Here is a 24,904-nt window from a genome sequence, read left to right as displayed (position 1 = left end):
TCCCCTTTCATCTTGTATAAATAGTTTTCTATAAATAAAATCCATACCTAATTAGAGGAAGTCGCCCACTAGGGTGCTGAGTGCACCAGAGAGAAGCATCAAAGCAGCCATCAAACTGAGGAGCACTGAGCCAGCAGGAGTCCCTGTGTAATTACCTAAAATGTAAAGCTGGTGAAGCATATTAAAAACTGAAACTTTTCTATTCATTTTTCAATATACTTGTTTATTCAACCCTTTTCTTGCTGGGCAAACAACTTCTACCTGACACTTTTGATTCTGTTGTTGTTGTGCATTAACATATTAACATCGACAACTGTGCATGTGTGTGCCAGAAAGCACCAATTAGCCTGGGTGTTTATTGGTTATAAGCTGATGTTATATTTACACATATATTTTTGATCTTAGTTGTACTTTGCTTTACCCCAAGTCCCTAGCCTGTAATCACATCCCTGTTCCATCACTCCACCACTCCATATATAAAATGCAGTACTTAAGTAAATTGGGCTTTTCAGACATGCATATTACTTATTATTTTGAGTTGCCAGCAGCTATTTTAAATCAATACAATTTAATGTGCATTGCCTTCTGCAACTAACCGCACAAAGCAGGATTTGATGTAAAGCTGAACACTACTTCCTTATTTAACGGCGTTCATTTTGAGTGGACGATACAGTAGATCATTTACGGTCTCAGAATTGAGACACTCAAATAAAAAGAACAGGGGATCCAATTTATAGTGCACTATATAGTACAGTAGATATGATGTAAAGGGTTTGCTTCACTTGTGCTATGTTGCCCTCCAGTGGTGACAGCTAAAAGTCATCACGATACAACGTAAATTGTTTTAGCTTTGAAAAATAGTAGCCTTTATTTTCTAATGGTGGTATTTACAGGTGGCCTGCTGTCTTGGTACATGTGGTCAAGAACATAGTGAAAAAAATATGAACACATCTCAGGCAAAGCAAGCATAACCAAATTAACTATCGACATTGGGATATGGACGAGATAAATATCCTATATAATTGATGCAATTGTTCTAAAAATGACAAACTGTGAGGCTTCGGCTTTGCCCTTTAGCATCCAGTGGGTAAACGTACACTCTTTCCCGCAAACATGTGCCCTGCTAACTTTTTTCAGATGAACAATACGGTTCTAGTGCTGCTCATAAAACAATCAATATTACAGAATCACAGAATAACATTAAATCTTGATTTAACACACAAAGAGTAAAAAATGAAACAAAAGAGCACTACATTAAACAAAGCAGTTGCAAAATGAAATTGACATCTGATATTGTTTGGTTGACGCAGCCAGAGCAACTGTGGATACAGCTTGTATGTGTTTGATTTCCAAAACTGTTCACACTAAAAAGGGAAAAAAAAAAAAATCCAAAACTGTTTTCATGTTTTATGAATAGGATTCTACAGTTTCAGTGGTTTGTTGGTTGACGTATATGGTTGCTTGCTCATGATGCAGACTTTGCTTGAATTTCTGGATATGTTTACGACCGATGTTTTTGTAAACAGGCTCATTTGGAGGGCAGTACATCAGGGAACGCACTGAGATAAATACAATTTCAGCAACTGTTGAAAAATTCAAAACTCAGAACAACTGCAAAACAAGCAGAGCTTGTCAAACTGGTTTGAAATTATATGGTTTTCCACGTCTAAAAAACATTCTTAGCTCTGATACACAAGCTGTAACTGCAGTCACCGTGGCTCAAGTGACGCATGAGATTTTTGACGATACATTTGGATTCAGATACAATAAGCTCTCCATAAATAATAAAACAACATTAAATTCTGACAAATAATATTCTCTTTTACATTGATATACAAACAATATAAGAAAAGATCATAAATACAGGGCAAATCGGTGCCCCAAACATTCAATAAACATTAATAGTACTGTGGTTTATATAAATGCAATATGATTACATTGTCAGTTGATGTTGTGATGGAAAACATCAAATTTTAAATAAACTAATAAGCCAAACCTGGCTTCATCATGCTGTGGTGATGCTGGAGGTTGGTGGCTGTTTGCTAAAACATTCATCTGAAAAACAGAAGTGCTAAGAAAAGACCAGGAGAGGAGCACTGGGAACTTAACAAAATGTCTGGTGAAATGGATACATAACATTCTCTGAACTGATATTTCTGTTTTAAAATAGAGGATACTGTAAACCTACAAATCCAACAATAAGAAATATGAAGCCTCGAATTGTCCATCTTGAGGTGAATATTTTACATATTTTATCATATACACGCCTGCAATAACTTACATACAGTATCTTTATATGCCATTTTACAATAAACTCTAATAATAAAATTCATACTGTCAGAGGGATCAGCTGAAGTGTGTCTCAGCAAATGATAACTATTTTACACATATGGTAACTGTTTTGCCTGAAATATTTATGTACAAATACTGGTTGCTGTAATTTCTACACAGTTCTATGCACTAGATGTAGAAACATTCAATTTAATACATGGAGGAAAGAGACTTTAGAAACATTGTGGTTTAAAACTTTTTTGAATTGTACTTTTTGTCCTGTATTAATTACTGTCAAGTAGTAAAACTTTATAAAAACACATATCAGCAGTTGGATTTGTCCAATTTGCCTGAAGATGCTGACGAGTCATTTTTTAGTTTGGGAGTCAAAGAGAGGGCACCATCTAAACATTTAATGTTTGAGGTAAATATTTACTAAAAATAAGAAGAAATAAAGTTTGCCTCAGCACACTGGGATGCAAAGTAACAAAAAACAGCAAAGCAGGGGACGGTATGAACAGGATGTCAAGTTTTTTTTTTTCCCTGATATCGCAATGTCCCCCAGATATGAATGATGGCAGGCACTTGAATGTCATGGTTGTGCGTGTGTGAGGAAAGTGGTGGATAGTCGCATGAGACTGATAGTTCTTGAAGAGTGTTTCTTGAAAAACAAAAATATGGAAGAAAAGGCGATTCCTCCTCAAGATTCCATCTCGTCTCCATCAAACGATGGCGGCTCAAAGCTGAGTACCTCTTCGTAGGTTAATTCTGAGAAAAACAGCATGACAATTAGTTATCATCATACTGAAAACACAACTTAAATAAACCTAGTTTCCACCAAACTGTTCCGGCCCAGGGACCCACGAAGTGCAAACTTACTCTTCCACTCCTCAATTTCCAGCTCACGGCTTTCAAAGCTCTGGTCATACGGCTCAGCTTCAGGCTCGTCGTCTGGATCGTGGTACTGAGCAAAGTAAGAGTGGGCCAGAGCTTCAGACGCTGTGATCCGCTTGTCTGTGTCCAGCACCAACATTTTTTCCAGCAAGTCCACCGCTACATCACAACAGCAACAAAGGAGACCAGGGTGAGAATGAGAGAAGGTGCAACACAGAACAAAAGAAAGCAGTTCGTTTTCCTGGAAAGCTACTGGTAGAAAGAGTTGATAAGGACAACGTGTCACTTATTCAGCCAGAAATACCTGTCTAAATATTAGCCCTTTTCTGACGGCGCTTTCACACCTTATGTGTTTGGTTCAGCTAAAAAAAAACACCCAGGTGTGTTCGCCTACTTCGTGTGGCTTGCTTAGGGTGGTGTTAAAACTGTCAGTCAAACAACAAGACAGAGACCTTTTGAAAAAGTGTTGATTCACCTCCAAGCAGACTCTGGTGGAGTTCATTTGTCGTGTGAAAGAAAATGGCTTAACGGAATTTGACAGCAGCTAGGGATAGGTAAGAATTCTGAAACATCAAGCATCGAAAAATGTTTTATTTCAGTGGATAAAATCAATTATTACTGATAATTTTTAAATAGCCTACTTTTAATAAAAACAGGAGAAAAAGCTTTATTTTTAATTGAATCACCTTACTTTGAATGCAAGCACTTCAGCCTATTTATCAAGGTGTTCAGGTAATAATTCTAACGTTAACACAACAATGAAGATCACACACATTAAAAAAGTGCAACCAAAAATAATAAGTAATAATAATATCAAATAAAGGAACAATGCTACCTTCATACATACAAAATAGGAAAAGCAAGTAATGCTGGAATGCAAAACGGCTCCATTATTAAGATAAGACAGAATAATTATGCTTCAGGGAGGAAGCACTGGTGGAGTTTACTCAAAGAACTGAACTTTGTGTTTGTCTCATGGCACTTTGCATCTAATGCATTTAAGTGAAGCCATCAAACATTCAATTAAACAATTTTTATTGTTTATGATGAAGTGTCAATCAGAGGTACGACAGACTATCACTTTATGGCCCAGGCCTAATGGAAGGTATGAGATTTTAACAAAACTAAACTTGAAATAAATCCTTTAGCCTTTAGATCATGCAATAGTCATATAGGTGATCAAGAAAAAGCCTTGTATACATATATGTAAATCAAAGTTGCATGAAGTGTGCAGGACTGACTTGGCTAAAATCAGGCAGTCGAAACCTGCAAGGTGCTGTGTTTGCATTATATCCATGACAGTTCATTAAATCCATTACAAAGTAACTGACAGAGCAATCGCATAACAACACCCCCCATAATATTGCTGTACTCAACACCTAATTCTTATCTTGTCTTGTAACATGCAGCTAATCTACAGTGTCATAATACTAGTGATACTTTTAGCACTTTTAAGACATTAGAAACATAAGTATGCAAATTTGCGTTAGATTGCAGGTTATGTAGCATTTAATTGTTACATAACCTGCTGTCATTTCCCCAAATGCTTCCGGATGTGGTGCTGATGATACAGGATGACGGCCGTCTTAACTGTCTAATCAATGACTTACCATCAGTCGGCATGACCTCATTAGGTCACAGCAAATGAACTATGGATGTGAGAAAGCCGGCCAGCAAGATTGAATAGATGCTAGAGCTGTGTTATTGCACAGCTATATCCAGTATTTTTTACATAATGGAAGATTTAACATATAATCTCATCAAAAAAACAGACATAAAAATACAATGCCTTCCTGATACCACTAGATGGCCTCAGTGAAGCAGGAGTAATACAGCTATAGTATTATGCTTTAAACAGAACTTACCAAGAGGGTTGGCACCAATAAACACATCAGCAAAGTTCCTCTTGGGCATGTGGGGAAGTGAGTTGATGTAGTTCCTCGCCTGTGGGAGTGAATAAACAGAAAAGCTAAACTGTAAAAGATCTTTAAAAAAAAAAAATAACGCAGTCTTTAAAAAGCTACAACTGAGAATTCAAAACATTTTCAAACTTTAGTGATTTCCTAAATTTGCCTGGTGCAAAACATACAATACACCTTCCATTTCAAGTCCTTTAATTAACAGCCAATTCACACTAATTACACAAACATTGTGCCCTACTTTTCAGAGTCAAGACACGTTACCAATGAAAGGGATAGCTCATCAGAATACACTGGCAAAGCCTCACTGTGACAAGCACAGTGAGTCAGAGAGGAAACAGGGAATACATGAAGTGCGAGCAGAGGCTAGTATGCAGAAAAGAACTGGTGGGAAACATTTCAACAATCAAGTCCAAAGGTAAACATTTGTGTGGGTATTGGCTGGTGGGCGGCTTCGGCTCGGCCCTGATTCCATTTGGGGGGTGGGGAGAGACGGGGCACGTGGGAAGGCGAAGGGAACGTGGCTCACCTCATGGCTGGGCATCCTGCTTATGAGGGAGGCTGGGGGTGTTCCCGTCAGGCGCATTATCTGCTGCAGCTGGTTTATATCTATAGCATCCGAGTCAAGGGGCATCATAACATGGAGGTCAGCACGTCAAAGAGCATGGGGGGTTAGGAGAGTTTATGTATGGGTGGAGGGTAGGTAGGGGCAGATTAAAAGGGTGGACAACACACACAGGGTGAGGATGAGGATGATGTAAGAAAGGAAAAGACAGTTTCTGAGCTTCAATATAAAGCAATCGTTGACCGGCTGTAGCTTATAATAAGAGATTTATGGATCCTGTAACCCACAAGGTCCTGCCACTGTCATAAAGAGATCAGTAGGACTCTAGAGGTACATGCTAGAAAGAAGTGGAAATCAAAGCTTTGTGCTCGAGTGCGAATAAAGCCATTAAGAAAACACCCGTCTCAGAGCAAAAACAGGTGCAACTAAGAAGTAGTAGCATCAACATAAAGTAGTAAACCATCTAACTTTTGAGTGGGCAACACAGAGCCAACAGAAAAACGAGCAGAAGGGGCAGTGCAGCAAAACTGGGTGGGATGGTACTTGACACTCACAGACTCCGAAGAGATTTTCATCATGAACTCGTCCCCTGGTTTTCCGACGAGCACCATTATACGCTTCAACTGATCAATGTCTACCACACTCACATGAAGGAAAACAGAAGGGATGGAGGGCTTTGGATAAGAAGGGTGAGAGGTGCAACAGACAAAGCTGTCATTTAAAAAAAAAAAAAAAAAGCAAATCATGTTATTACCAACTTAAATGTGTCCTGTGTTACACTATGGAATATACATGATAGTGATAAAATACATTAAAAAAAGATGAAAGAAATAATCCAGTACTCACAAGTTCATAACTACCACATGACTTAACGTGACCACAACAAGCATTTGGGTCCTGAAGGCACGTTTACAACATCTCAGAGTTATTGCAGGGTCTAACAAAACATTAAAGCAGTTGGGGGAAAATGCAGCACAAGCATAAAATTACACAAAAAGTCTCAAATTTGGGGATTTAAAGTATTTGAACACTCAGTAGTGGCTTCATCACAGACCACAGGTTATAATATTTTAGTATATAGCATGCAGAACTGTTTGAGTACATTTGTGCACTGACTCAGTTTCAAACTGTTGTGAAAGTTTCCTCCATGTTTCATTCAGCAAAGCTTTCACATTCTCTACTAGAGCATCAACTTTTGTCTCTGAAGTCTTGCCTCCAGAGTTCACGATTTCATTAATAAATGCCTATAGGTGAACTACTACTTCTAAAGAAAACTGATCCAACTCCACATGACATTACCACATATACATGCAGCAAATCTTTTGTTTACATTTTGAAATCTCAATAACAATGATATAGGAGTGTTTTTAATCCTGATTATCTTCACAGAAATACTTGTGCAAATGTACAATACCTGTAATTGTAGCATGCAAAAGTATAAAAAGATACAAGATCTCACTTTTACTTCCACCCACTGCACACGTGAAGATCAGCTTTCACTCAAATGGTTAAAAGGAGCTTAACCAGAAAGACTACAGTATATTCATCTATGCTTTGTAGGTGGGTAGCTCCACCACTATTCAGAGTAATTTAGATTTGGTCAAAGAACATACATTCAAACACAGACACACACACACACAAAGGGCATGCAGGGAAGGAGTGGATGGGCTGACTGATTATTCAGAGCAGAAATCACAAATACATTGTCCAGCAATCTCAACAAAGCTTTGGATTTTTAACATGACTTTACCAAGGTATGCCAAGTTCTATATTTAAAACTGCATGTCCTAATTACAGTAGTTTGCTGTGTTTTTGTATCAAATCATCTGAATGCGCTACTGCTGCGTACGGGCAGCTTTGTAGGAGGGAAACAGGAAGGTGTACTGTATCGTGGAAAAGCAGTAGAGACAAAAGTGGGCAGCGCTGAGTCACAGATCACAGGAGACTCCAACTCCACACATGAGTGTGTGTGCAGCACAGTTGCAACAGCCTCTCTGATAGCCTGGCAGTGCAGTTGAAAACAATATTCTTGCAATTATACTTCTGCACAAAAACAAGCAGACTGCATTCATGTATTGCTTCTTCTATGTCTAGCAGAGACCTATGGGTTGACTATAAGAGGCAATGCTATTTATGCACGGTAGGGTGGAAGGATACGGTCTGTGCCAGGAAAGAGCGTCCGTCCCGTAAGCAGTTCAGCCATGATGCAGCCCACCGACCAGATATCCACTATTCAATGGAAACAGAGGAAGTGAAGCATTCAGCATGATGAATATTTCCAAAGTTCAGTAGAAAGCTGAAGCTTTTCAACAGTACAACATAGACCACTGTGGCTGCCTGTGAGATTCATATGGGAATCGAACAATCAATCGTCTCATGCTGTAATGTTCAGTGCTTGTGGTGAATTCAAACATGCTCCGTTTGCTTTTTCCAAATTTAAACTTGCATTGCTTGCTGATGAGCTGATATTATAGTTTTGTGACATTATCTTGTTAATTTGCAAATATGAAAAGCTGCAGCAGTTTTCTGTTTTGTACCTGCAGAGAAAACATCATAGAACAGAGAGCCTTTGTTTCATTTGAAAGTGTTCATCTTCTATGACACTGAATGTTGAATGGAAAATTAATTTCTCTGGGAATAATGAAAAAAACATTTAATTCAGTTGGAAAGATATAAGAAACTGTCAAGAAAAAAAAACTATGCCTGTCATTTGGTGGTAAAAAAAAGTCTAAATACAATGAGGGGGAGCACTAGCCTTCACCTACCATTTATCAGGGTCTTAAAACTGCTTGCACAATATAAGCCCACACAAACTTATTGGGCCATTTCAACACCCAAAAGCTATGTAAAGCCAGTGTGAAGGAGAAACAAATGGCATTTTGGATTCTTTGGCTCCTGATACACAGCATGAAAAAGGCCTTAAATGTTACGTTGACTCCACCAGGAAATTGAAAAGCTGCCCTGGTTTCTCTAAAACTGCCCTAATAATTTTCCACAGTGGAAAAAGCTAAATATATCTGGTGAAATTCTGTTTAGTTTTAATTTCAGCACTGTATACTGCAAATAACAACAAAAAATGGTTAGTTTTCGCATTAGGGTTCAACCTTTTTGTTAAATTGCGCACTGAATTTCTTGACTTACAGTAACCTTGAACACACAGATGTCAGCAAGCTATTTCAACACAACTTCAATTATGGGAAATTGCACATGATGTAATGTTACATTTAGTTGTGGTCTCAAGCTGGTTTGACTGCATGTCTGTGTACGTACCGGTCATGTTGTAGTGCATCCAGTTGAGCATGATCTCTGGGGCTCTGTACCATCGGGTGGCTACGTATCCTGTCATCTCATCGTCTGTGTGCCGCGCCAACCCAAAGTCCAGAATCTGACGGAGCAAATAATTTAACATGTTGGGGAAGTAAAGATGACAAGACTGTATATTTGACTGAACAACTTCCATCTTCTGATAAGGTGCTTGACATTCAGTGAACCTTGTATCTGAATCAGTGGTTTCTCACCTTGAGCTCACAGTCTTCATTCACCGCCAGATTACTAGGCTTCAAATCCTGAAGGAAATAAAAGAAAAAGGCAGAAGTAAAGATAAGAAAACAGAAGCAACAAATAGGTATCCAGCTGACATCAATCTGCAAATCACTAGCAGATATTTTTCATGTCTTAATAAAACACTATTTAAGTAAAGGATGAGCCATTTATTGTTTTGGTGGTCCGATAAGAAGTGACATGATTAAAGAGGCCTTGACACTGATACCACTACAATATGTTTAACCAGCACATGTCCTGTATTATTCGCTCAAAAGAAACTGGTTTAATCTTCAGAACTTGAGTTTATTTACACATTCAGCAGCGCCATCACTTACTCTGTGGATGATATCTGCAGAGTGGATGTACTGTGGAGGGTAAAAAAAAAAAAAAAAAAAAAACAACCACAATTAAAGATACTTAAACTTTTCCTTTGGAAACAATGCAACTGAAAGGATATTTGCCATTAATTTCAGTAGTCTGCAGTTTATTCAGTGTTTGTGTGTGTAACCCATGTGTTACAGAAACAGGATATGTAGATAGAAAACATAAAAAATAACTACACTATGAATATTCTCCACAAAAGGTAGCACTACGTGTCAATGTTTTCTTTTTACAACTATTAAGTACAACAATGAAAAACTGTTTTATAAACTGAAATGATCAATGAGAAACAGAAAGAACAGCTAATGTATTACAAAAAGGGGCTCAGCAAACGATACAATCATGGTGAGAAATATCACGTACTGCATCCTATCAAATGATTTACAGTAAGACACCTAGAAATTGATCCTTATTGAGGTCACTATGTCAAAGGTGTCAATATAGAGCTTATGGCCAAGCACCATAACTTCAAGCGATTACTTTCAACACACCTAATCATATTTAAGGCCCCGAATAACCCTGACCCTATAAATATTCAGTTACCACCGTCACGACCGAATATTCAGGTCCAGCCCTAATCTTCACAACAAAAGAATATTTTGTATTTCAGTATCCCTGCAAAGGAAGATTTAATTTTCTAACTTCTGTAAGTCTAATAAAGCTGCCTTAGTATTGTGTAAAAATCGTGATACAGTTAGAAGTTCACCGACCTTTAAGCCTCTGAGGATCTGGTAGATGAGGAACTGGACGTGGTCATCAGTTAGCTTCTGACACTTTACGATGTTGTTGAGGTCTGCACCCATTAGGTGCGTCACCAAGTACCTGCAAATCACACAACCAATCAGCCTTTACTGCTGGCGAGTCTGTCTTCCTTATTATCTGCAGCTTTGCTTAATTAAAGTTTGACACTTTTATAGATTCTCTCACTTTTGCTTATTATTGTGGTATAATTTGTGGAGCACTTTTGAGTTTGCTGTTTTTTTTTTTTTAATTAAAAACACTTATCAGTGTCAGCAATACTAATAATATTAAACATTTACAAGTTGTCTACATTACAATTATGTGTAACTAATGGCTCATGCCTAACTTGTGCATTTTAATGAAATCAAAATGGAGAAGAAACTATAATCAAAAAGAGAGAGCAGGAAAAAAAATTAGATTATTTCTCTCATCTTGTTGATAGTAAAATGTTTATAGAGCAAATGCTTTACAAGAATACAGTGCAAAGCTGTGTACAGTGTGAAGTCTCTCTATGGTATATCTGCTGGATCACAATTCATTCCATAACAAGAGACTACTTACTGGCTAGCCACTGACTCATGGGAAAGCATCCTTTCTTCCTGCACTATAAGGTCTGTTTTCAGTATGATTATGTGTTGTTTGCTGGTCACATGAAAGCCAAGTTTCACATCTTTAGCTATTGTGCAACTTCAGTATGTGCATGTGTGTGTGTCTGTGTGCATTTGTAGGTTCGTCTCACATTTCCACAAATGTGCAACATGCTGATGACGCTAGACCATGCAGAGAATTCAAGGACGCTGATTGAGTATTCTGCACGCGCAGACACACACACAGTACCCCCAGAGACTGCCAGATGGCTGTTACCATGGAGACTAGCTGTGATGTACCAAAGTGCACGTGTTCACCCTCCATTCACCTTGGTGTAACTCACCACGCTCTGGCCTCGCATGAAGTTATGAGCTGCAGTATTGCTAATTTTGCTACGGTGTTAATCATCTGCTGACATGAATGGTTCTACTGTGTTAGAAGTAAAGCTGCAGAGGCTGAGACAGAAGAGAGGCAGAGAAACAGACTGAAAGAATGAATGAGGAGAAAGCAGAGAGAGAGAAAAAACTAGGACATGAATGAGGAGGAGACAAAGAGCGACTTACACATCATTGAATTCCTGTAAGCTTGTGGCTGGTGTGAAAACATCTAATAGACCAATCACCTGAAGAGAAAAAGAAAAGGTCAGAAAGTTAGACATGATTATTTTTTAAATATTAACATACAAGCTGTCTAGTTGTGTGTCGATAACGACAACAAACTGATAATCCACAAGGTGGTTAAGGCATTTCTACAGAATTAAAGTACAAGATCATATCATCCATTTTTGAAATGTTAAAGTTTAATCTTATATAGCAAAACAAGACATCTCTTTATTCTCATACTAGCTATCTAAATTAGATAAGATGATGTACACTGGGTCATCCAAGTGCTCTTTTTTTTAGCTACTGATTTCTTCGTTCACATAAAAGAAAGTGACAAAAAACATAATGGATAATATTTCAGCAGCAAACACGGTAAGTGTTTGCTGCTGAAATATTAAGAAAATATACACTGATGACATTTTCTCAAAGAAAGCCAGGACAAAGACAAAACACATCTCAGAGAACAATCCTATTTGTGCATGTCTGCATACATGTCGACACTCTGGCAGAGAGCAAACTCTGAGTGCCAAGCCTGCCCCCGCCCCCTCCCCGCCCAGGGAGAGCCTGAGGTGGATAGGTAATGTGTGAAAACACTGGAGCAGCCCACCCACACAGGACTCAAAACCGCAGCTGATTGGTGGGCTGGAGCCACAACAAACGGCTGATTGGTCCACTCAGGCTTTCCGAAATCCAAACCTGGGGAGTCTCCTGGCAACAGCATGAGCAAAACACAGAATCCCTCTCTATCTAAACCATAGCAGGTATTAAAACACTGAGGATTTATGCATTAAAAAAGCACAGATTTGTGCTTTTCCTATTGGGAAGACTGCAACGCGGGATGAATCTTTATCAGACTGGCATTTCAATGCGGCACTAACATCTTTTATTCAGCACTGTGATATAGGCACTGATTCTGTATAATCCTACATAATCCTGGTGCTATATAAAACCTGTTTTTCAAATGAATACACTGAGGTATTTTAGCAGCAGTGCCAGTCCACTGTGCAACACTAATTCCAAAACTGCTTAAAAATGTTCAAGCTGTTCCATCAGTGAAATCAACAGGAAACGGGGGCTCTAGAAAAAGTAAAGCTGTGTAAGTGTTTGGTTCAGTGTGCACGGACTTAAATACAGCAAGTTTAAATTATGTTTTGGCATGAGCTGCTATCATATGGAACTTTTGCACAACATACAGAGGCCTGGATTTTTTTCGGTATGGTTTGGCAACCACCATGCTAAGTTCTTTTGCACATTCCTTCCTGTTAGCCTTTGATCTAAACAGATGTAGCAAGCAAAAGCTGTGTTTTGTTGTTGTTGTTGACACATTTAGATAATACTTGACCAACTCCTGCACTAATCAGTTTCTAATCAGAGAAAACAGAAGTGGCTTTAAAATGATGTCATGTTTTCACAGTCACGTTTGCATGCTCTGAGCAGCAACAATCCCAAATCAGATATTTTATTAATAACTTCCTCGCAGTTCTTTATTGGACTGACGACCTGTGTGTCGTGATGGTGTCTAGAGGTGCTGAATGATTAATGCATGAATTCCACAAGTGTGCGTAATGAGTTCTTCAAGGGAATTAAGGCATGTACAATATTGTTCATACTAAATTAAATCAACTTTCCAGAGATGGGCTTTTATTTCACAGTGATATCTGCTCTAACATTGTTCTTTAATTGCTGCTGGTGGGTTTTCCCATTTGAGACTTTCCATACTTCTACAAGCTAAAGCTGCTTCCTACCCTGGTGAGCACGTCATCTAAAACTTCACTTCACGGCAGCTGCCAGTTAATGACCCCGGAGAATCCAGTCACTCAGCAGTAACTTCTCTTATGTCTATTATTACTACATACTTATATCTACCAGCTGCAATAGCTAACAGCAAACTCTTTACAATGCACACTTCATCTCTTTTCCACGTATAAAGACCCCCAGCATCAACAGACACTTCCAGTCTTACTCACACTCATATGCAAGACTCACCAGGTGACTCGGTTCCACACAGGCACAGAACCCCATTATTTGCACTTAAGTGTGACAAATCATAGCCACTGGCATTACAAAACACAAAAATATCATTTCTGTTTGGTCAAAGTGTTAGCTGCAGGAAGCAATAGCACACAGGCACTACGAAGCGTTCGAGTTTTGTATGTGGGCAAGTGTCTGCATGTGAGGCAGCTACACACACAGACAAAATCCAAAACCAAAGCAGTGATTGTAGGAGAGCAACTAAAACCACTGTCAGGACAATTGAAGAAAAAACGGCATCAATCATAAATAGTGCAGCAATAAAATAACAATGAAAGAAGAATCTCCATAGATGATGATGGGACTGCAGTTCTAAACCTTTTTGGTGACTCATTCCTCACCAAGTAACAAAATGATTTGATCGCTTGGCAGGGGAAAACCTCCTTCAACAGGGCATGAAACCAACCACAGCTGGAGCCTGAGGTGAGCATGTGCATGTTTATGATGTCTTACGTGAATTAACAGAAGCACGGACTGTTTAACGTGTTGTTGCTATTCCATTACTAATATTTTGGTGGCACAGGCAGGAGGGATTTTACAGTCAGATGGAGGGAGTCGGTACACAGAGGGAGACTGACGTGGTAAGTCACACATCCGCCTATTTCACCAGTCGATTGTGTTCATCACAAAAGGAGTCCATGTGAGCAATAACTGGTACCTTTTGGTCCAATTTGAGCCTCAGAATTTGGACACTCTTGCAGAAATCACAAAACATCTTGAGCTTCTGCCTATTCTTATCAATATGTTTACATATTTTCTGGTTTAAATTTCCAGCATGAGCTGTGCGTGATCGCCTCACTTCATGTGGGTCTTCCAGCAAATTCCTGAGAGCAGATCTGAGAAGCAGCAATCATTATGAGCTGTAAGTGAACAAACATACAAAAAGCTTAGTGAGGTAAGCAGAGTTAAGACTGCTTCTGCAAGGGAGCACCCACTCTGCAAACCTTATGTGCAACTTCATGTCCACACAAACGTAGTCTTTTCCAAATAGCTAAACTACAGTAGAATGTAAACAGTGTATAGAGGTGGCAGGCCATTGGGAGAGATTTAAGGCTGAGGGGTGGAGGTGGAGGTGGGGGCGACTCAGGAGACTCACGTTCTCGTGCTTCATGTGTTTGAGCAGCCGCAGCTCTCTGTATGTTCTCTTTGCATGGATGATGGACTGGAAGGGTCTGGACAACTTCTTCACTGCTACCTTCAGGCAACTCTTCACATCATACGCTGAACTGGAAGAAACAATATGTGAAACAGGTGAAATGTTAATTGTTAAAAGGAAACGCATACCAGCGGGCAACTAACAACTGTCATATCAAAAGCCAAACATTTCCCTTCATTTAACTGACAATGAGATCCAACACTAGACTGTGTAGGCGGCCACATTCCAGTAAACAAAGCAAATACTTGCATAACATCGAGCTCTTGGTTTCAGTTCTTATTATACTCTTCATCCTAAGGTTGCATTGGGAACATGACTGAACCTGTTGTTGAGTATCAGCTGCACTGGGGACAGCAACACAGAGCATGAAAATCCTTGAGCTATTTACTGGAAAAGGATTTAGCAGCGCAACATGTTTGTCAGCACACACACAGCAAAATATTCTTCCTTTATATTAATGCTGTTTACATGTTCCAGGGGGTTGCTCACATAAGCGTAACCTGACCTTAAGTGTCTAGCTAAGCACATAATGTCCACAAACCCTTGACATTAGTCAATGCAAGTCTGTAACTGCAGCTCTGTTTGGAAATTTTTCAGTTTTCATTCATTCAAGAAATTCTTGCTGGCTGGCTATCGGTAGAGCCAATGCATCAAGACACCACTATGACTTTACTACATTATTGTAGTTAATTGTTTTTTAAAATCATGCATCACACAGGAACAAACACACACAAAAATGACACATAAAAAATATCTGATGATTGAATGTGTGGCCTCATTTTCTCTTTGCATAATGTTTTAATGTGCTGCATATTGAAGTTAGCAGCTGTCCGGCATCTGTTCCATGGCTGCCCAAGTAAGTGTGCATGAGTTTGCTTTGGTTCTCGTTCATCTTTCCATTCATCATGTTTCTCATTTCATTGCAGTGGCGTAACAGAATACATCATTGTCACCGCACAGCAATGCAAGAGAAAAAAAAAAGGTGCAGCAAAAAGAACACAGACAAAGAAAGTGTAGCAAACATGGACAGAGAAAAACGCTCTCCACTTATGCAAAATAGGCAGAAAAAAGCATGCTATTATAAACTGTAGAATATACTCTGAGGACACCACGAGTGGATGAAGTAGATATTGTACATCTTTCAATTAAGTAGAAGTAACAATTCCACACTGTAGAAACTGTTTCACATAAGCTTCATGCATTTATATTTTTCTACAAGGAAAATTACAAAAATGCCAAAAAGTATTCATGAAGGCTCATGTACACTTCTTGTGAGCATTTATTCTTGTGCATTAATACGACCAAACCATTAGCTAGCAGTAGTGCTTCTTTGACACCGTGTTGAGTTTGTTAATGTACTTCAATCGGACTGTGTTGGAGTTGAAGCTAATAAATATTGAACAACAGTAACTTTTAATAAAATTACTGCAATGCAGAAAAGAGACAAAACCTGAGGACCAACTGGGTTCTTACTGGGATTGGTAGCACCATGAACAGCATATGGCTGTAGTGGCAGAATATTGGCTATTGTGTTTGCACTATGATCAAACCAGAGACAGTTACACCCTACGACATCTAACATCTTGATTCAGATGGATTATCTGGGCACAACTCAATATGCAGTGCAAACACAACAAATTACTTCTGAGAGGGCCAATCACAGTTGTGGTCTCCTATATTTCTGTGTAGGTGCGCCACAAGCTACAGTGCAGTTTCAACACAGAAATATGAATAAAGCTTCATGTAGAACAGAATATACATATAGAATAATGCCTATTGTTGAAATATTATTACCGATACATCATATGTTATCATAGATCGATTCCGTTTTATACTAAACTATTGACTGTATATTTGGAAAACTCTTAAAGGAAGTAAAGTTATCAAATAAATGTAGTGGAGTAAAAAGTGCATTACATGCCTCTGAATTGTAGTGGACTACAAAGCAGCAGAAAATGAACTCAAGATATGTACAGTAACTTGAAATTGTACTCAAGTACAGAATTTGGGTAAATGCACTAGTTGATTTCCACCACTGCTGTACACGCACTGCGAGAGAGGCAGAGAGAATGAAAGAGGCAGATGGTCTTTGCCTCCTCAAGAAGCATAACGTAGCTGCATTTCCTGCATCTGTGAGGAAACACAAACCACTTACAATAAACCACATTCCTTCCAGGTCAATCACTTAAGCTGCATCACAAATGGATGATTGCAAAATCAGTTTTGAAAAAAAATCCAGGCTAGGTTTTGTGCTGACACATTTTTTTTTTTGTTTTTCACTGTAGTCTACCGATGCGGGTCAACATTTTGAAAGAGGGGTCTCTCTTTGCATTTTATCAAACTCCTTGTACAAACTGCACCACACACCAAAGGAAGGGATCAATAATCATCCATTCAAGACAAGTAAACAATCTGAACCACTGAGCCAGTCCTCAGCTGCACTGTGGCCTTTCAGTTAAAGGTCTAGAGTTTAGATCAAGTCAATATTAAGTTTTTACTGGAGGGGATGAGACTCATTTCCTCTGGACATGTTTCACAAACACATTGAACTGTTGGTCTTTACTGCCTGAGAACTCAACATTCCTGTATTTTAGTGTATAAAGCCACTATTGGTAGCCACAATAAATAATTTTGTATGACTAAAAGAGCTATGGCCATGAGTGCCACACATCCATAATAAGAACATTAAGATAAGAGGTGTGTTTTTTCCAGTAAGTCTGAGATAATCTCCCACACCCAATGTGCTCTATGGCTGGGGCTTGCAGAACAACTTTTATGTGTGTCACAACTGGGAAAACCCATATCAGTAGAGAGAGAATTGCTAAATGACAAAACAAAGACACATGGTCTTTCACACTGCTGCTAATCTGTAGGACAAACAAGATGAGTCTTTAGCATACACCACCCATTTAGTCTGTAATAAATGGAACTGCAATAACAAATGGCCATAAACTGTAGGCTGCAAAGCGAGCTGTGCTGTGAGGCCGGCTTTACAAGAAAGTAAGGAGTCAGTATGCTGACTAACAGACAAGACCGAGTGAGCAAACGGGCAAAAGTGTATTGTAAATGATTTGTTGCAATGTCTGCAGTAAGAGGCTTGTCATCAATTCAGTGTATTTCAGTGACATATTCTTGGGGAAGCTCTTCTACACCAGAGTCAGTGTATAATTTGTGCTTTTAGTAAGACTGACAGGTGCTTTAATTATGTTATTCACTACCAAGTCCTTCATGCAAATACATAAATTAGACATTTATTAGAGTCTGACAGGGTACATTTACATTGATGAACGACATATACCGCCAAATCTCAGGATATGCCTTTTCAACACTACAGCAGACTGTAAATCTAATGTAAATCACTGATCTTCAGACAAATAAACAGCATACTGGCTTTCATAAAACTCAGAAAATAATATAGTAATTTTTTTCTATCCGCTATGTAATTGGTATCAATACTTGTCGCAAAAATCAGATTTCAGAATCAGCACCATACTGACATTATTTACTCAACAGGTCTGAAACCCTTTGACAGACAACACCACCCACTCACACACAAGTCAAACAAGAATGGAAATAATAACCCACCCTGCCCAACCCTATTAGTTGACACAATAGTCAAATTCTGCACTACCCCATCTGACATTTATGTTCTGACGGGAACAGCAAAACACAGTAATCTTTAGAGGATATTTAGCTTCTCTTTCAGTGCTCATAAAAGGCTTAGTATGACTGATCTGAATTACAAAATCAACTTGAAACTCTAACGTGTCCATCTAAATTGTTTTCTGTCATTGTGAATATGACCCCAGCGAGGACACAGGGCAACAGCAATCAATACCATTTTTTAATCAGTTTTATGATTTTATGACAGGAACTAAACAGTAAGATGACTGAGTCAGTAGGACACTGTGGCCTCAAAGGCCAGTAGAACAACTGGTGAGAAGAACAAGAAGTTATGATGAGCATATTTTAGATGTTCAGCAGTAATGTGATTACTTCCACGTCCAGTTATCGTTTAGCTTCCCCCTAGCTTGGAACAAATCATCGTATGTCACTGGGCGTATCATGATGCAGTCAATGTTTGGGTATGCAAAGAATGACCTAAAGCACTGTGACACATCTGATACGATGAACATTCAACATTCAATCAATGCTGCAAGCTATATATGATGTCTGTGGTTATGTATTTATCTGACCATGTTGAAACAACCATGCCTACTGGGACCTTTGTGTAAGATAACCTGGTTCTGATATTTATGTGGTAGGAGCAATAATCTCACTATTTCCATACCCTGACTAATGATAAGTACTTAAATTATTGCAAGGCATAAGGGCACACTAATTTTTTCCAATCTGTTCTGCTAACAGAGACACAAATGAAAGTAAATCACTCAACCATGCCTCCTCCTTCATCCAGATAAACTGGCTCCTAATTCTATGTGGCCCACTAAGGTCTGCTGGGAAGTTTTTGAAGTCTGAAAAGCTACACAGGCTTTCATTTTCTGAAAGCTTAATAGATGATACAGTTTCTTTTTATCTGTTGCAGTTCAAAGATATTTCAGTGAAAGTTTGTTTCGAACATAACAGGAAAGAACGTGACTCCCAGCTTATCAACCTTACACGTTTGTTTTGATTTAACTTAGACATGTAAGCATACTGAAAACATTTAGGGATGCAAGAGTATATAGTTAATACATAATAAGATGTGTTGATTGGTCAGGCAGAAGTTTACACATTTCCTTCCTTTTATACAGACTGAAATAAAAGGGCTTATACAATTTAATTACAAGTAGTTGCATTTTATTTTTTTTAAATTACCTGAGCATTCGTCATGTCTGCACGCCAAAAAGTTTTAGGGGATCAAATCCTAATCCATAACTTTATACCAAAATGAATGGTTTTACTTTTCTGACATCACTGATGCATTCAGTCATAGACCTCACATGACCAGATGCTGGAGCTAAACTCATAAAATTGCTGGTTTCATGCTTAAGCTGAGAAGTCAGCACACGTTTTTTGAGGTTAAAACCAAGTGCGTAAGCTAGAAATGGCCAGATCATGCAATATAAAGAGTCTCATGCAACTCTTTCTTCTTCAGAAAAATGCCTAAGGCTTTCAAGGTGAAAAAAAATGCATAGCATGCTGGTGGCTGAAACCAGGAAATAAAGACGAGCAGAATCAATTACGTCAAATTATACCTTCACATTCATCTGCACTTATGTGGAAGCGTGACAGCTGTTTACCATCCACCATCATCTGGGATTGTGCTCAGAAAATACTGTTTTCAAAACCTGGCAAAAACAGTTCAAGTTGTGAATTACCGCATATTTGTAAAATGTGAACATGCAAACAAGATGTTAGGAATTACAGGAATGTTTAGTGGAAACAGGAAACCAAGGTTAAATTTGCAGATATGCAAAACTCTCTGACAGGAACCAACTTTGAAGATTTCTCTTGCAAAGAAAAGTATGTTTTTTGTGACGTATGGTGATCGTTTTCTCTCAAATTTGCATCACAATGACACATCAATAATTTTAAAAAATATATTTAGACATTTAATATTTGGCAGTAAAAATTTCACTGGCTTGTGCAAAATTTCATGCAATTTCCTAAAGGCCGGAGAGTTAATGTTGTATTTCCATCGAAACCTCAAGCACTGAGAACATTTTTTGCCATGTTTTGTACCATTATCCTTTACTGAGCTGAAAGTAGTTATTCATTTAAAATATCAACACCTCTGGGCCTGTATGGATTTCATGCTGGTTGCTGCTGAGCTGAAAACCCTACAGTGAATAACACGAGACACAGTCCATAGTGTAACCTCAGCCAGCAGCCTTCACTGTAAACTCCTTCTTTCTACACTAACCCTGGATCTACTCCAAGTCTGACATTCTTAAAAGAAAATAGAGCAAAGGTCAGAAATAAGGAGAAAACTGTACTGTTTGTTTTTTTCTTGGAATATTTTGTATGAGTGAAAGGTTGATGAGGAAAATGATTAAAAACCCCACACAGTGTGTGCTTTTCTTTTTTAAAAGACCCGTGACAGCATTGCAGCAGCAAAAAAGACTTTGCCAGCTGAGTGACTGAGAGCATGTGTCTGTCTGCCTGACCCACAGCCATGACATGCTGGAGTAGGTGTTATGAGGTTATTTATATTTTTCAGATACCTTCTTAAGGGTTTTAGATATACACTGGACCAGAATTTATTGGAAGCTATAGGAGAAGTTGACATCTCCCTGCTCTGGCTGAATATATAGTCAAATACATAGAAAACTAAAAAGGAATTTATCAAAGGAAACTTCAAAGTAGCTGCAGATGACAGCAGGATAAGACAGAAAGAGATGCAGTTGTGCAAACTGTGGAGCACCAGAGTGACTTGGGGAAAGAGAAAACCATACTGAAGCAAATTTCAAATCAAATACAGATCTTCTATGAGGACACTGTATATTCTGGTTCCTTTCAGTTTGGCACTAGTGGATCTAATTCAGTGTCTTAAGGACAAATTCAGGTCATGCTTTGCCCACCATTCCCTGCAAAAATAAATACAAATAAATAAAACCTTGAACATTCATGTATCTCAATAGCTGACAACTGTTTACTCTGCTCATCTTAGCACTTTGAAACTGCCGCTAAAGCTCTACCACTTAGACTTTTTATATCACACTGAACTTTTACTGTGTCTTTTGTATTCCTTGTTAGATGCTAAACTGCATTTCTTTATCTTAGTATTTGCAGAGGTTCGGTTGTGCAAACTATGGAGCACCAGAGTGACTTGGGGAAAGATGAAACCACTTTCAAGCAAATTTAAAATCAAATACACATCTTCTATGGAGGACACTATATATTAGTGCCATTCATTTGGCACTGGTGGGTCAATTTAATGTCTTGTGTCAAATGTAGGGCATGCTTCACCCATCATTCACAGGAACATTTTTTTAACCCTTTGATATTCATATAGTTTGCATGCTGACCTACATTGTTTACACAGTTACATTGCACTGAACTTTTGCTGTGTCTTTTGTATTTCTTGTTAGAAGCTAAACTACATTTCTTTATTTTAGAATTTGCAGAGTCAGTTGCCCAAACTGTGGAGCACCAGGGTGACTTGGGGAAAGATGAAACCACTTTCAAGCGAATTTAAAATTAAATACAGCTCTTCTATGAGTGCACTGTATATTCTGGTGCCTTTTATTTGGCATTGGTGGTTCCATGCCTAGATAGTGTCTTAAAATCAGGTCATGCTTTACCAATCACTAACTGCAAAACACACACGCCCAATAGCTGAAGATGTGAAAGTGGGGTCAAAATGAACTGTGACGTTATAATTACAGTACGTTGCGTTGAAGGCGTCACCAGCTGAGGCCACTACCTAACCTCGGGACCGTGAGTCATGTGTGCACCACAACGGGAGAAAGGATGACATCATTCTAGAGTCATCATCATCCTCATCGTGGTCGGATGGGCTCCTGTAGAAAGCTCTCACTGTGCACGAGGGGGGCCTACTTTCCGAAAAACCACGTGACCTTCTGGTACTCTGCAGGCTGCACCCAACTGGAAAATGCATAATGTATGCAATATGCGGATGCGTAAAAAAAAAGTGCCAGGGAGGAACACAATACTGTTCCAGTGGAAGGGGAGTGTTCGTTTGACGAGGTGTTTGGTAAAACACCGTCACTGTGTAATTAGAATCTGATGAGGAGGTACAGCTCCACTGACATGATGCAAGCAGAGACATGCCACCGACCAGCCTTCCTCATCAGATAAACAGAAACCAGCTCGTCTGCAGCGTTAAACACCAGTTAAACTTCACCCTTGACGCGCCGATTACTGGAAACTAGACGCACGCACAGGTGTTTAGCAAAGTAAAAAAAAAAAAGTGCACAAAAACAATCCCCACCCGCCTAAATAATTAAACCACACTGGAGAGTGCGCGGTGTGCCATCGCACTATAAACAAAAGGCACATTTCCTCCACGGGTGGTGCAGCCTGATAAGCAACCCGGGGAGAGGCAGCTCTGACGGGCCTCCGTGGGTGGTGGGAACCCGCTCGGCCGTTGTGCAATCGCGCTTTCGAAAGAACTCTGCAACAACTACTCACCATACGGATCCGTAAGCGCCGGAGCCGACGGGAGCTAAGCTCTGGTACCGCTCCGGAACCTCCCACACGGTTTTGTTGAGCTCCTGTCGGTAGAAAGTGGGTCTCTCCTTCTGCGACATTCCTGCGGATTCACCAGCCCCGCAGTGACAAAACAAGCCAGCGGAAACTTCTGCCCTCTCTCCTCCCCGTGTGGCACGACGTGGTGTGCTGCTGCTGCTGCTGCCTCTCCAATAAAACTCAAAAACCGAAGACGGGGCCGTGAAGCGAGCAAAAACTTAAACCGCCCAGTCGTGCAGATTCGTTGCAGTTGTGCAGGGAAAGAAAAGACAGAAACGTCCTCCTCTCCGTGCACGGCGGAGCGCCCCGGAGACAACTTCCCGCAGAAAAAGGCGCTGGGGTCAGGAAGCTCAGTCTGGCTCTCGCTGGATTTTTCGCCCTCTTCTGTTCTAGCTTTGCTGGGCGCGCGGAAACACGGACGCGCACGTCGCTTCGTTACTGCGCGCTCCTGGAATTAAGCAGTTTCTCGCGAGAAATCAGTCGCTGTTGGGAAAACAGGGGATATCCCGTCCCAACCGTGGACACGAGTGGGAATCTCCCTCTGTCGACCGCCGAACATACTTCCCCTGGTAAAATGTATATCAGATGCAACGATTCTATGTCAGTAATCTCGTCACGACTGAAAAAAACAGCATGCATTTATATCTAAACCAAAAAATGTCCATACTGTCAATTATAGACTTCAATAGAGTTTTATTGCCATTTACACGGGTACATTACAGGTACACTTGAATTCTTAGTGCGTTTTCTCAACCCTGCGTTATATGTAGAAAAAAGTATACATAAAGAATAAAATAAGTACACAATATAAAGAAGCACCCTGTATAAAAATGTTTTTAAAAAAATATACTGTGACCATAAGGGAAAAAATTGGAGATCAAAATGGGTATTTAAAAATACATAAAAGATTCTATTCAACATTACAAAAGTAACTGTGCAAGAAATCTATGTAAAAATGCATCTTAAAAGAGCATTTCCTATTTCAGTGACAGAAATATTGCACGGATGCTGACCAAACTGTCAAAAATAAAGACTGTTCATGGTTATTTTTTATACTGTGATTTCACTGGCAACCCAGATTCTGTCTGAGAAGATATTTTAAAAATATTATATGTAAATATATTAATTCATTTGTATTGCCAGGTATCAATTTGAGCATTTTTATTTAGCTGGCACACTTGTATTACTTAGTCTTTTTTGTTTATATACTTATTGTGTGCATACTAACCTGTTCTGTCTGTTAAGACTGTATCATCCTGTATATACTCATACTACATTAATTTACTATATATATATATATATATATATATATATATATATAAAAGCACATTCTTACTGCCCTTAAAGATATTCCATTTAGACATTTTACACTGCAGAACCGCATTTCATTGTGTTAGTGTTTGTACTCTGTGCAATGATGATAAAATTGAATCTAATCATCTGCTACTAACATTATTTACCTGTGATTACTAAAACACAGTGATGAACTTTTTCATGCTTATCAACACATAAGATCTTTAATATCTAAGTTAAATATTTCTAACTGATTGGACTAATGCAGTATTTAGCCATTTGTTACGGCACACACCTCATTCAGATGACTGGTGCCAAAGGAAAGGAATATTTAAAAACAAAGATTCAATTCAACATTACAAAATTAACTTTGTGCAAGAAATCTGTGTAAAAATGCATCTTAAAAGAGCCTTTCCTATTTCAGTGACAGAAGTATTGCATGGATGTTGACCAAATTGTCAGAAATGAAGACTGTTCAAGGTTATCCTTGGAGTGAAGACAGCGGACACCCTGGACAGGTCACCAGTCTATCTCAGGGCTACACATAGAGACAAACAATCACTCTGAAGGTCACCTACAGACAATTTAGAGTTACCAATTGACCTCAGCATGTTTTTAGACTGTGGAGGGAAGCTGGAGAACCCGGAGAAAACACACGCATGCACAGGGAGAACATGCAGACTCCATGCAGAAAGATTGCGGGCCCAAGCCGTTACACAAACCAGGGATCTTCTAGCTGCAAGGCAATGGTGCTAACCAGCAATCC

The 24,904-nt window shown here is 39.1% G+C and overlaps 1 protein-coding gene across 2 annotated transcripts; it reads right to left on the bottom strand.

The window, feature by feature from the left end:
- Nucleotides 1-839: 839 nt before the first annotated feature.
- mapk14b (mitogen-activated protein kinase 14b) lies at nt 840-23,257 on the bottom strand. 2 transcript variants are annotated; one of them, XM_023297996.3, is made up of 12 exons: nt 22,789-23,257; nt 14,632-14,761; nt 11,466-11,524; nt 10,284-10,395; nt 9,528-9,557; nt 9,168-9,215; nt 8,920-9,034; nt 7,807-7,878; nt 6,204-6,283; nt 5,031-5,109; nt 3,151-3,324; nt 840-3,039 (listed from the first exon to the last, which is right to left on the bottom strand). In XM_023297996.3, the coding sequence occupies exons 1-12, from the start codon at nt 22,905-22,907 to the stop codon at nt 2,972-2,974; spliced, it is 1,086 nt and encodes a 361-aa protein (XP_023153764.2). In that variant the 5' UTR covers nt 22,908-23,257; the 3' UTR covers nt 840-2,971. The 2 variants fall into 2 exon arrangements, with proteins under 2 accessions (XP_023153764.2, XP_023153763.1); XM_023297995.3 differs by lacking the exon at nt 6,204-6,283 and adding an exon at nt 5,614-5,693 and having other exon boundaries at nt 22,789-23,254.
- Between the last annotated feature and the right edge of the window lie 1,647 nt (nt 23,258-24,904).

This window comes from Amphiprion ocellaris, chromosome 5 (genome assembly GCF_022539595.1).
Source record: "Amphiprion ocellaris isolate individual 3 ecotype Okinawa chromosome 5, ASM2253959v1, whole genome shotgun sequence".
Lineage (NCBI taxonomy): Eukaryota > Metazoa > Chordata > Actinopteri > Pomacentridae > Amphiprion > Amphiprion ocellaris.
Note: the sequence above shows the minus strand (reverse complement) of the source record. Positions and strands in the feature narration are given on the sequence as shown.